At 41.6% G+C, this 14,440-nt stretch overlaps 1 protein-coding gene across 4 annotated transcripts in view; it reads right to left on the bottom strand.

Moving 5' to 3' along the window:
• The window catches only part of clcn5b (chloride channel, voltage-sensitive 5b), a 69,742-nt gene that overhangs the window by 30,371 nt on the left and 24,931 nt on the right, over positions 1-14,440 (bottom strand). For all 4 annotated transcript variants that reach the window (XM_083993245.1, XM_083993244.1, XM_083993243.1 and 1 more), the window contains 8 exons: positions 13,468-13,702; positions 12,280-12,455; positions 11,028-11,168; positions 8,983-9,169; positions 6,064-6,206; positions 4,824-4,973; positions 4,030-4,135; positions 2,970-3,186 (listed from right to left, as the gene is read on the bottom strand). In XM_083993245.1, coding sequence (XP_083849371.1) covers positions 2,970-3,186; positions 4,030-4,135; positions 4,824-4,973; positions 6,064-6,206; positions 8,983-9,169; positions 11,028-11,168; positions 12,280-12,455; positions 13,468-13,702 — 1,355 coding nt within the window. The remainder of the gene's footprint in view (positions 1-2,969; positions 3,187-4,029; positions 4,136-4,823; positions 4,974-6,063; positions 6,207-8,982; positions 9,170-11,027; positions 11,169-12,279; positions 12,456-13,467; positions 13,703-14,440) is intronic.

Genomic DNA, 14,440 nt, shown 5'->3' with positions numbered 1-14,440 from the left:
TGTTCGTATTATTTACCCTCTGAAAACAACAAAATAAAAAACAGTGATTCTTCAAAAAGTATTTTCCATTTTCATGTCACACGTGGATCCACTCTGGATCTATTACTGGCAGATGGGGCCGCCTGCCCATCTGAAGCAAATATGTGGGAATCGTTGCGAGAAGTGGCTGCGGCTGTCAGCGGCCTTTCAGCAGCTGCGCACGCCGCCACTAGCGCCCATAGGCAAGGCAGCGAGGAAAAACGCCAACCGCTCATTTGTTCTGGTGGATGGAGAGCTGGAGAGCGAGGCGAGGCGAGCGGCCTGGAGGACGCACGGAGAGAAGCTGGGGAGAGCGTCCGTCAGGGTTTAGAGGAAAGCGGCTGATTTTGTAATTTCCTTTTAACTTTAACTCTGAGATTTGGTTTGAATTACCGCAGATCCAACAACCGCCTCCACACACGCACACAAGCGACCGATTGAAAATCTGATTGGTTTACAGGTTTGTGTAGAAACGGTGTTGTAAATTTTGTTTTCTAAAAGGTGTTCAGAAAATAACATTTAATTTGAGCCCACTGTGGGTCGTAACATTAGTGTAATAACTCATCTATCAGATGATAGAGCCAAAACTTTGTGCAAAATTCTATTTTCGAGTAAATCCGGGATGAAAGTGGGGTAGTTTTTTTTTGCATTGGATAATACAGGCACACGAATTATGCGTCACGTTGCTCACGATTCATCAGCCACTGATATTGGATCCGTCTTAAAGAAGAAGTAAACAGACTATATGTGTTAATATAAGTCTTAAATAGTTATATCTTCCGACAGCAATCACTTACATAGAGTGTTTGGTCTGAAACACGGGTCTGTCAGTCACTCTGCTCTGCTGTAAGCCGAGGAGAAAACTTTCCTTGTATCCTACAACCTTTATCCAATGAGGAGAGAGAACGAACGGCATAAAGGGGCGGTCCTCTCTGTGTGTGCAGCCAAGGGATGCGCGTGAATGTGGTGACGTAGGGACGAGGGCGGGGACTGCTAACTCCATCGGCTGACAGGAAGTTAGCCAAAACGACCGGATCGCTTACTTCTGCTTTAATCATTGGACAAACTGATTAATCCAGGTGTGTACGAGTAGTTACAATGGTCAGACACACCTGGATTAATCAGTTTGTTCAATAATGTAAGACAGGAACCGAAGGAAGTAGTGGAGCTGTGCATAGAGCCCGTTGGTATCTACTCTGATTCAACCTGTTGACAGAATCTCCTCTTAGATTTGATTTCAGTTTTTTCCTCTTTTCATTTATTCGGTGCAGATGTGAGACCAGAACCAGCAGAGCAGCAGCTGCTTTCACTGAGTCAAAAACATCGATATAACAAATGGTCTGACTGCAGGTGGAGGTTTGAATTCATCAGTTTCACAAGGCGATGGATGAGCCGTCCGAGGAACTGTCTCCAAAACACTCAGCTCTGTTTACGTCTGTAAAAAATGTTTGTCTGGAGTAAAAACAAAAACAACAAAGAAAGAAAGAAAGAAAAATAAAATCTGGAGCCGTTTCGTTTCAGTTCTCCCTCCATAACCTCGACCGGCTCCAAAATCAATTTCTCATTTTCTTCGTGCCAACTCATATTGAAAGGTGTTCTTTCATTTCGCCGATCTCACAGGTGTCAGTGATTGTTACCGTGGTAACACTGGTCTTAAGCCTCAGGCCGCCTGGGAGTAAAACGTCTAATATTTCTGGTTTTTATTTTTATTTTTAGTCGACTTGGATTAGACGGATCTGAAATAACTTGTTAGAACAACAGACTTCCTGCTGAAAAATGAATGTTATATATATATACACTATATGTATTTATACTGTATATACTGTATATTCTGTATGTGCTGTGTGTGTATATGAGAGAGAGAAAGTAGCAAAGAGAAACCACAAGTTGTGTGTGTGTGAGCTTGTGTTTGACAGCGGTGTGAACTTACACTGTTTCTGTACACCAATGATAATATACATAATTCCACTTCCAAATCCCTAAAAGCTGCGTGTTTCAACATGTCAGAGCCTCCATCTAAACAACCGACGCCCCATGTGTGTGTGCGAGTGTGTGTGTGTGTGTGTGTGTTTGTGTAACACACAGCAGGGGGAAAAAAAATGAATGAAACCCTGATTAGGATAACTCTCGGCGGGGTTTATCTTTTGTTCTGCTCTGCCTGAGTTTAATTCTCCACGTCGGCGATGTCCGTTTGTCCTTGCGGAGACAAGGATAAAGTCTGACAGACAGCTGGAGTGAGTGCGAAGTTGTTTGGCCTTGGTGGAGCCGGGAGGTGGTTTCCTCGCGGACGGAGACAATTTTAAAACAAAAAGAAGGGGGAAAAAAGAAAGTTTTGGTAAATATTTCCAAGAGTTTATTCCCTGTTTTTATTGCGACGGAGCTGCAGCAGCTTCAGCAGAGTCAACAGCACCTCTCTGAGCTCTTTTTCCTAAATAATTAAAATGTTTTTTCCATTTATTCTTCAGAAATATTCAAATAGTGTATATAAAACTAGATAATCACTCCTTAGCTGCTGAACATCAATGCAAACTCTGCTGTAACGTCTCCACCAGGACGACAGGACGTCTTCCATCACTGAGACCGATCTGTGAAATCCCCCAAAGCCCCGTTACGTAAACAGACGGATGAACCCAGCGATGTTAGACGGATAGCACGTCTCTAAAGACAAAAAAAGAAAAAAAATGTCCTCAGGAGACTTCTCACACTCTCCCTCCCTCCATTAACCGTCCATGTCTTCCTCCTCAACTCCTCCGCCTCCCTTTTGCTTTTCCTTTAATGCATGACCGGCGGCTCTCCCACGCATTCACCTGTCACTCCGTTTCCTGCAGAAGTCTCACTTTAAAACGTCCGCGGGAGTGAGAGAGCGCGGTCAGATTTATGTCGTCGACCACACGGAGGTTCTCAGAGGGTAAGTAAATAAAGAAGAAGGTTTTTAGAGACGTTGATCTCACCCGTTGTGCGTGACCAGACACTGGCGTAGCCCCAGTTTCCTGAAGATGTCCACGGTGATGTCCATGGGCGTGTGGTCGGTGACCGTGAACGGGCTCAGGTCCATGATCCCTCTGAGGCGCAGAGGGGGCGGGGCGTCGGCGGCCTGGGCCGGAGTGTGCTCGGTGAAGACCACCTGGGAGGCGCTGACCACGCCCTCCTGCCGCTTGCGGGCGTTGTCTGAGAGAAGAAGAGGGCGGGAGAGACGTTATCGATTAAATGACATTACAGTTGGTATAAAATAATATAAGGCCTCATGTCCACACGGAAACCAGGCTTCACCCGAAACGATCTTTGGTAACCCTTTAATTTACAGGCCGTTAATGACGTCATAATGTCAAGAAATAGCCAAGAAATAACAGTCAATTTCATAGTATACTATATATATATATACAGTATATATATAGCCAAGATTTAACGATTGATTGCGTAGAAATAGCCCAGAAATAACGGTCAATTACAAGGACTTGGTGAAGAAAAATTCTGGCTTTTCCCCCAAAATTATGAAATGTATGTGTAATCGTTTGCCTTAATGAAAACTATGACATTACTATGAAAATGATCCTTATTTAAATATGGCAATTGATTGATGCTTTAAAGGGATAGTTCAACATTTTGGCAAATTGGCCCATTGCCATAATTCCTATAGTCATAGCAGTAGGTTCGTTACCTTTATTTGTCGGTGCAAGCTATTTTTAGAACGGCGGAGCAGAGCCGTGAGCTGCTCAGAGCTACGCTACGGAGGCTCATGGGATTTCTTGGTTTCCCTCATCAAACTCATCAAATACACAATCCAGCAACTCCAAAACGCTCTTGTGGACAAGTTGTGACCTGCACATTCACCACGCTATGAGATAATAACAGAACGTTACCAGACAGAGTTGTTTAAGAGGTTTTTCGCCCCCCAAAACGTTGTTTCCGTTTGGACAAAACGCAGAAACAATTAAAAAACGTATGCGGATCCACTGAAACCTGTATCCGTGTGGACGGGCTCTATGTCTCCATGTAAGAAGGAGTTCTGACCTATTGATATGAGCAGGTCTCTTCTCAGCACGAAGCCGACGAGCCTCTGGGACTCCTGGGAGACGACCACGGGGAAGCCGCTGTAGTGTGTGGTCTCCACCAGCGCCTGGACACAAACACACACAATTTATACAACAATACATATACAGTACAATTAGGATTGTCATGAGAACCGCTGCTTTGGTACCAAGCTGAAAAATGAAACTTGGATCATTTTCGCATCTGTAAAAACAGTTTCTGTTTGTGTTGAGCCATATTTACCATTTTAACTCTGTTCTTATATGTTGCTGCCTGCAATTTAAATTCTGTGCAGTTTGAGATCTTATTGAAGCTCAAATACAAAAATTTAATCATGGTATCGAACGATTATCAAGAATCCAGTCATGGAAATTCACTGGTATTGGTATCGACTATTGAAATTCTGGTATCGTGACAAGTCTACATACAATACAACAACTACAATAAACCCAACCGAAGGAGCCTGAGAGTCTTTCGATGCGTTTTATTTTGTTTTGTCAGTTGCAGTTACTGTAATAAATGTTGAGAACAATCTGTATAAAGTTCCAGTGACAAAGCTGCGCCCTCTGGATTCACTCCGAGAGTTTATATACGAACACTTTTAGTTTACAACGTGGCCTGTGGCGCCCCTCATTTTTCTGCAGGTGTATTTATCCGCATTTAAATCCGCACATGTTTCACTTTATTGCAAACACATGTACTCTCCTCCTGCGCTGCGTTGTTAGGACTGTTAAGATCTACGATGTGTGTGCGTGTGTGTGTGTGTGTGTGCGTACCTCCACCTCCCCTACAGTCATGCCCTCCTGCGTGAGGACAGCCAGCGCAGGATCCGACCTCCGGGGCCTCATCACGTCCACGGCCAGGCTGCTGTGCTCAAACTCCTCCTTCGGCTCCAGGAACGGGTAGCCGTTGAGCCGGATGTGAGCCTGCAGGGAGAGAAATATCACACTTTAACAGAGAGTTTAAAACACACAAACACTGGGGTGAGGTGGGTATTCTGAATATGGTTGGTCACCAGTGATGGGGATAATGCTGTTATATGTTACTGAGTTACTAAGTTTTTGTTTATGTGTTTTGTTTTTGTTTCCGCGTTATAACGGCATTACCGTTACTGACAATAAAATGCGCCGTTACTCATCATTTGCTCATTAAGCTGTTGAACAATGCTAAAAACCAGTGCAATAGAGCAACGTGCAATGAACACATTGTGTGAGTGTATCTCCTGTTTTTCTTAGTCCATGTCTGTTTTTATGTGACTGTTTTTGCCCTGACGTCCTCAAATGTCTTGTTTGGCCACAAACCAAAGAGAGACTCAGTTTATTGTCATAAAGGAACAAAGAAACCAGAAATATTCACATTTAAGAAGCTGAAATCAGAAAATTTTGACTTATTTTTCTTAAAAAACTACCCAAACCGATTATTCGATTATCAAAATAGTTGACGATTAATTTAATAATCAATTATTGTTCGATTAATCGAGTAGTAATACATTATGTTCAGTCCATCAACTAGTCAGAAGAAAGATGTTTATCTGGAACTAACCAACTCACTCAGTATCTATATCCTGAGTGAGTTTGTTAGTTCCAGATAAATGGGGGGTAAGTACTGTACGGCGAGTCAAAGTAATTTGACATATTTGAGCATTTTATTAGCATTTTAAGTAACGCAATAGTTACTTTTCCTGGTAATTAGTTACTTTTATAAATGTAGTAACTCAGCTACCGTACTTTTTTGCAGAACGAGTAACTTCAACTAATTACTTTTTAAAAGTAACGTGCCCAACACTGCTGGTCCCAGAGGTCGAAAGAGCCCAAACGGCTCTTTTAATGCTAAAGGTTGCCGACCCCTGACTTACTACTAACTACAGAGCCGATATCATGATTGCTGTACATGCTGTAAATGTTTGTTTGATCTTTTGTGAAAAACAATAAACACATGTTTAAAAAACCAACAAGAGTACAATTAAAATATCTTCAACGACCACATCACAGACATTCCCACCCCCATACCCCTCACCTCGTAGATTCCCTCTCTCCCAAAAGCATCTGCCACCCATTTGCTGGTCATGGTGGCAGCCATGAGGGGGACGATGTACTCCAGGCCGCCGGTCAGCTCGAACATGATGACCACCAGCGACACCGTCATGCGAGTCACCCCACCTGGAGGGAAACACACCTTAGCATCAACAAACCAATCCTATAATTAATAACAGCGCTGCAATGATCAAGCTTCTTATTGATCACCGATCGCTTCTGACTTTACAGAAAAAAAACTGGATGTGAAAGTTGAGTTTCACTGTGCGTGTTATCATCCATTTCTGAGGAGAGAGGGGGGGGGGAAAAAACAAGCGGCCTTTTGTTTTTCTTCACTGCTCTGTATTTCAAAAATGCAAGAAATGGAGATGATTATATTTTCTCTTGAATTGTTCCCTGATGTGTCTCGGTGGCGCTCACATGTCTTTCAGCAAGAGAATTAAGATTGTTTGGAAGATATTGTCCAAACACGTCTTTAACAGAGTTGTCTCTTGTTTAAGAGACAATATCGCCCCAGCGAAAGAAAAATTTACACACACACACACACTGGCCTGAAAATTCAATCACAGCCTATAAAAAAGTATTAACCTTAAACTGCGTGGCCTGCCAGGAATGTTTTTGTCCCTTACAGAGACACAAAGTCACTATTTGACAAAGTTAACACTCCAATAAAATCATATATCCTCCGTTTATTGTGAGATGACAATTCTTGTTGCCTTTAATTAGCTCTTGACTTGTTGTATGTTTTCTCTTTTTTTAGCCTCGTGAACTTGTGACTGGAAATCGCTCGTATAATTCAAAAGCCATCAGGCCATAAGCACCGAAAATAAATCCTTTATACGATATAATAAAACACAGACAAACAAGTATTCCCCTTAGGGATGCTATCAGCTCCGCACAAGGAGACGCGATATTATATAAATACCATTACGGCGTCTTGTGGACAGGAATAGTATCGGCATATTTCTAATGAGGGGGTTAGGGACACAAATGGCCTCTGGGTTATAAAAAATAAAACTTGTTGGTGCTTTTATAACAGAACATATGAGAAAATTATAAACAGAGGGACACATACTGTAGGAAAGTGGATAAGATATTTGGCTTTTCCTAAATCAGAAGAGATCTGCTCCGTCTCTGGAAGTGATTTTTTTTGCGGCGTCCATTAAAAAGCGATTCAGGGAGGCGATTGTACAGCACAGCGTGTACTCGAACTGGTACAAAGTAAGGCAGACATTATCAGGGATGTCTTTCAGAAATAATATTTAAAAAAAAAAAAAAAAAAACCCTCTCTAAACTTCCCAGATGTTCCAGGCGGGTGAATCCGGCCTGTTCTCCTGAGAAGTTTAAAGCTTCTCCTTATGGTAAGAGTTTAACATCTGTCATCTGTTCTTATAGAAAACACCAGCTCTCTGCTCTCTGCGATGTGTTTGCGCTTAAGCTTTGACTTTTCAAGGAGCCCGGATGATGTACAAGTGGACACTTTATTCTCATCCTTCATCCACACTTTTGGGGGGATTTGCTACCCATAACAAAGACTGGTAACAGTTAACTCCTGTTTTGGTTGGCACGTTGTAACGGGGGTCAGGCCTCGTTTAACACGGCCTTTCAAACAGTGAGAGTGTTTGTTTCTGACATTTAACATCTAAGAGGATAAGACTCTGAAAAGCATACGCTTATCTGTCTGTCTGTTACTAGATGAGATCAAAGGAAGTAAAAATCTCCTGCAATTAAAAAAAAAAAAAAAGTTTAGACGTGATGGTATGTAGTCATGATTTATAAGGGAAAATGCTTGAATTTCTAGTATTTTGTTTGGTATGTATGTGCATATGTGTATGTATGCATGTTTGTATATGTATATGTACTTTTTTTATATATATTTACATGTATGGTTTAAAGGTTAGGGCATTTATAAACTAGTTAGCTTCAGCCTTATGCACCCTTTCTTTTGGATGGATGTGTTTTTGTTTTTTGTTCTTTTTCTGATAGTGGGAAGTGTTGCTGATCAAAATAAACTCAAGAGCTACGTACGTCTATAAAAAAAAGATGGGTTCATAAGAATATAAATAATAAAGAAAAACTAATTCCTGTGTCTTATTTTGCCAAAAATAATCAATTTCAATTGATTTCTAGAATGAAGTGACGATGTTTTGGAAAAAGAAGGAGTAAGAAGGTCACTGGATGAAGATTAAGGAGAATATTAGATACTATTTCACAGTTTTCTCCATAAAAGGATAATAATCACAAGGACTGGAGGATCAGTTGTTTCTATTGTCTTGATGTTTTATCTTTTGTACAATTCCACTGTGCTTCTTAGATTTCTGTGGCCTTTCATTGTTTCTGTATGTTTCTTTCCCTTTTTAACCAGGCAACCAAGCTTTGGCTTTGACTTGGATGCTCAAATTCAGTAACATAATGCAAAGCGAGTGTAAATTCTCCATTTATCCACTGATCTGAAGCCACTTAACCGAGTCTGGGAACCGACCGAGCCGAGTGGTCCAGACTGACATTCTTCTCCCAGCCCACATCCATCTGCTCCCTGGGCATCGCAACACGCATTCCTCCGTCAGACAGAACATGTAATCTTAATCCCTCTGGCATGTTCCCGTTCGTATGTGCTAAGAATACCGCTGCAGAGAGGGAGGCATGCTCAAAACATCCCGATCAAATGCCCCCGAACGAACCGCATGCGTTCCTTTCATCTATTCTGAGCTGCTTTAGCCCCGACCACCCCCCCCGCCCCCCCTCCCAAAAGGAGGAAGGAAGTCCTGACACCACATCGGGCTTGTTTGGGTGTGAGATGGAGGATTTCACGGTTTCTTTATCACCTTGTAAATCAAAAGTTTTTCCTTTCAAGATAAACTCCCGTCTTTTTTCTGAACCTGAGGTTTTCCGTCCGCCTCACCTAAACACGCAGCGGCTCCGACCATGGCGTAGAGCCCCGGGGTGATGCAGTCGGCCCCCGGCGAGCACCAGCCTTTGAAGATGAACGAGTCGTGGTTGTAATAAGCCAGCTGCTCCATGCCGACGCCCAGCAGCCGGCCGGCGATGGCGCCGATGGCCATGCTGGGGATGAAGAGACCGGAGGGAACCTGAGGAGAAGGAGACAATGTTTTAGGCAGAGCTGCTTAGTGAATTCATTTATTCAATAGAAGTTAATAGATGTTTAAAGGGATAGTTCAACATTTTTGTCAAATCCTCCTATCACCATAATCCCTATAGTCATAGCAGTAGGTTCGTTACCTTTAATTATCGGTGCATGTTGTTTTGAGATCAGCGGGGCAGAGACGTGAGCTGCTCAGTGAACACAATGGAGGTGAACGGTACAGGTGCCCTGTCCCTCATCAAACTCATCAAATACACAATCCAACAACTCCAAAACGCTCTGGTGGACAAGTTGTGACCTGCACATTCACCACGCTATGAAATAATCATGTCACATTACGACACATTAAGCAAATACTCTGAACTACTTGCTCTTTTGAAATCACTCCGCCCAGCAGCCGTGTCTGGAAAGTAGTTCTGGCTGCATTTGCCTCGAAAACAACTCTGTCTTGTAATGTTACATTATTACCTCATAGCGTGGTGAATGTACAGGTTACAACTTGTCCACCAGAGCGTTTTGGAGTTGTTGGATTGTGTATTTGATGAGTTTTGAGGGACACTCACTAAGCAGCTCACGATCTCAAAACAACATGCACCGATAATTAAAGGTAATGAACCTACTGCTATGACTAGAGGGTTTATGGCAATAAGCAAATTTTGCCAAAAACGTTGAACTATCCCTTGAATGTTCATGTTTTTTTAAAGGGAATGTGTTTCTGTGGGAAGTCTGACTCATAATCTTAATCTAATTTCAGATGGCAGTGAAGCTGAGGAGAAGGTCAAACAAACAGAGCAGAGAGGTAAACGTGTGGACGTCATTAAATCCAACAACTCTGTGATGGCGTTGTAAACTGTATTAAGAGGTGGACGACAGTGGATTTTTAAAAGGCCGACATAATAATGATGGAATAAAAGAAAGAAAACATAAGCCAGGCCAGACAGCTCAGTCAGAGTCAGTGCTGTCGGCATGTGAGTGACGCACCACATCTTAATCACAACAATCCCTTTTGTCCCCAACTGTCTTCCATGGAAAAATCCAAGATCACACAGGCAGCGAAACTGTGGAAAACTTCAGCAAGGATCAACGTTGAGCCCTATTTAAATATAATAACGTTATCTCAGGTACACAACAGTGTTACCCTGATCTTCTATGTGGAGATCTAGTGACGATAACAATAGTTTATCGTAAAAAAAATGTCCAATCAGTGCAGATTAATCAGTCTAACTCTACTCTCTGCTGTAAGAATAGCTACTGTTGCCCTTTAAATCCATAAACAATACCCCAGCAGATGTATCAATACACAATTCACATCATTCATACCGACAAAAACAGTCATAATATACAACAACAACCCAACAACCATCATAAACCCAAACCACAGTGGAGTCATGTTTGAACCCAGAAGGCAACATGACTAAGTTTTAATAAAGTGACTATGGCTTTGTCAGCATGTGAAGCCCACAGATATTTTTCTTTCCCTTTTTCTTTTTTAACTTATAACTTGGTCCTCCAGCGGGAACACATGACGGTGAGTCACGTTGTTGCTGTGACTCAGTGCATTAAAAACCTGTCAGGATCGGTTCAGTTACTCTACATCTGGAGCGCGGGACGGGGAAAAGAGACGTCAGCGAGAGTCAGAAGTTGGAAATCTGGTTCCAGTCGTATCCGAGGCAGCTGCTCGTGTCGGGATTTCACAGTCGGACAAGGGTGCGTTGGTTCAGAAACGAAAACAGGCATCGGTCAGGAGATGTTTTTTAGGGATGACAGAGGAGAGCGATGACACACGCACACACACACATATGCGGCTTGTAATGTTTGCACGTGTGTGAGCGAGTCTGACCGACCTTCATGCCAAAGGTAATCACAGTGATCATCATCTTGAAGACCAAGGCCAGAGCCAGCTGCCACAGCGCCGTGTAGAGGCCTTTTCCTGCCGGTCGGTCTGCCAGGCTGTTTCCTGCGCCTGTTTCTGATGTGTTGGCCGGCTGCAGGCCAGCGAGGAGGGATGAGAGAGGAACAAAGAGAGAGAAACAAAGAGAGGAGAGGATGGGCAGAAGAAAAAAGGGCAGAGAAACAACAAACACAGTGTTAAGCTGATGACAAACACTGTTGTAGCCATTTAAAACATTAAAAACACAATTACATACATCAGTTATGGTTACATACAGTATGTTGTTGACTTGGTAGTTTATTTTTGTAGAAACATTTAATCTGCATTGTATAACTTCTAACATCACTGTCTGTTTCTTTATAAGTATTGTGTTGTATCTTTAGTTGTTGTTTTTTTTTTAGTTTAGTGTGTTTATTTCGGTCTTGTAAAAACAAGTACAATAGACAAATATAAAAGTATAGATACAAAACAAAACACAGCAAAGCAATACAATGCACTTTGACCAAAAAGGTGTAGGCTGAAGCATCAGTTTATTTTGCCTACCCTTCTTAAATCAACATTGCAAATTTTTTAAACTGTTTAACTATTTCTTATAATATCTGGATGATTGCAGTTTGGTTTTAGTTTGTTTTTTCATGTTTACTCTGAATGTTTTAACTATATTTGTTATTGTTTTGTATGTGCTGGACCCCAGGTAGAACAGCCATTGCTCATATAATGAGGCAATGAATAAACAAATAATTTGTACGTAATGTACGTCATGATTTGGTCACATGTCACTGGGGGGTGGGTGGTCAGTCTGAACAATGTAAACGTAACAAAGTTTTTGACTATCACTCCCAGGACTTTAAGTTAAACATTTCATTAATTTGATGATATCTTTGTTATTTTTGGAATTTATTATTAATTTTGAACTAAGTTTTGACATCGTTTTTCAGCTGCTTTTGGTAATTAAACCTTTTAAAAGAAGTCTAGTTGCCATTTTCTGTCTTGGAGGTTCGTTCAAACAAACATCTCTGTCTCTTTCTCTTTACAAAAACAACTCTCGCTGCTTCCCCACAACACACACACACACACACACACACACACACACACACACACACACACACACACACACACACACACACACACACACACACACACACACACACACACAGTGAGTCTTTACACCCAAACACACTCGGATGAGGACTCAACAAGCCGACCTGTTCGTAGCCGCAGAGCTGGGAGGAGTCGAGCAGCGAGCAGTCGTTGAACAGCTCCGAGATCAGCTCGGCTCCGCTCATCCTGGTGTAACTGTTGGGGTAGGCCACGAGGGCGGTCAGCGCGGCGACCACCAGCACCTCCATGACCGGGTAGTGACCCAGGCGAGTGGTCTTACCTGGAGAGGAAGAGAGAGAGAGGGGGAGAAGTGAAGTCAGAGACAGAGACAGGTCTGAAACTTCTCAATAAGGTCGTCAGTGTCAGCAGTAAAATCATTGGGTTTGCACAACAAACTTTGCAAGAACTCTATAACAAACAGCTGATCAAGAAAGCAAGCTCCATTTTGTCCGATTGCTCTCATCCCTTACATGAACAGTTTCAGTTTCTACCATCAGGTTCACTGCTTAGACTCCCATTTGCAAAGACAAACGGATATAAACACTCCTTTGTACCTTCCGCTGTTCTTCTTTTAAATGCCAGGAGGAAAAGGTAGTCGGGGTGAAATAGCCTTCCCTCCGTCCTAACTATAGCTTTGGTCTGTATTGCGATCTGTAATTTATTGTATTCAGGGTATATACAGGAATCTTGAAGTTAATTCTAATACCTTTTTAAGACTTTTTCTAGACCTTCTCAATATTTTTCAATACCTCACCGCCACTTCAAGCTGTAACCATTTACATCAGTGACACTTTTAACTTAACAGTTCTAGTTTGTGATAAAGACTACAGACCACTATGATACAACAGAATTCAAAATAGGCTAGGATAATAAATAAAAGGCAAAGTTTATAATAATAATAATAAAAAAAAAAACATTGCTCCACTCTCAAAAAACCAAAACAACAATCTTCTTTTCTTTTTTATGTACCGTTATGTTATGTTCATCTTTGTTTTTTAATAAAATAAATAAATTCACACACTTTCACAATGTTTTTTAGGGCTCAAACTCTTGGACAGCTAATTCAGAAAAAATACCTTCAAAATTTAAGACTTTATAAAGTCGTGAAAAGACTTTTTAATACTTTTTAAGGGTCTTAATTTTCCCAAAATTGATTTATCACCTTTTAATACTTTTCAAGACCCCGCGGATACCCTGGTATTGTATTATGCCATGTGTTCTGTATATTTTGCTCTGTGTGCTCTTGATTGACAGAGAAAGAGAGAGAGAGTCGGCGTCTTCGAGTCACTCACGTCTCCGGCACCAGGCGATGTTGGCCTTGATGAACAGCGCCCCCCAGAGGCCTCCGAAGATGCCCAGCAGGATGAAGGGGGCCAGCTCCACCAGGTGCCACGGGGCGTGAAACTCCACGTAGAACAGCACCAGGCGGCTGTTTCCAAACGGGTTGATGGAGCGCAGCGTGAAGGCGGCGACCAGCGCGGCGAAGAAGGAGCGCCACAGAGTCTTCAGAGGGAAGTAATAACTCACCTGGAGGAGAGAGAGAGAGAGAGATGGATGGATGGAGAGCAGCACAACATGACTTATTCTAATATTAATAATAATGATAATAATACATTTTTATTTATAACTCGCTTTTACAAGTTCTCCAAGACGCTTACATAAAAATAACAAGACAATTAAAATACAGAAACAATGTAGAAGGTTCAAAAAGAGATATGAAATAAAAGAACAGAAAATGAGACATATTGAATTTACAGATTAAAAGGTGGGTGTTTAGGAGTGATTTGAAGGTGTGGGGGTCTGTGCAGTCTCTGGTGGGTTTGGGAGAGTGAATTCCAGAGGGTGGGGGCGGCAACGGAGACCCCTGTTGCTCCCCCAGGGACAAATAAAGTTTTATTGAATTGAATTGAATTGAATATAGAGGAGAAGAGAAACCTGGATTTCTTTGAAAATATTAAATAAAAATCTTAGAAAATTAAATAAGTCGACACAAATCCACTGATCTGAACATTTATCATAAGAATAATATTTTAAAAAGGCGTCACAAAAACTTCACAAAACTTTAGAATAAGATTAGGATCTTTTCCATTTCATATATCTAATGATATAAACAAAAATCTATAATATAATTAAGTATAAGTGTCCCATTCTGTATAAATTCTCATTTTATACGCCTTTTATCACATCAGCTGTCTCTTTATTATGTTTTATAGTTTCCCGTCTGTTTTTTTTAATGAATAAAAAAAAAAAGACAACAATTACATA

Source organism: Trachurus trachurus (genome assembly GCF_905171665.1).
Source record: "Trachurus trachurus genome assembly, chromosome: 18".
NCBI lineage: Eukaryota > Metazoa > Chordata > Actinopteri > Carangiformes > Carangidae > Trachurus > Trachurus trachurus.
Note: the sequence above shows the minus strand (reverse complement) of the source record. Positions and strands in the feature narration are given on the sequence as shown.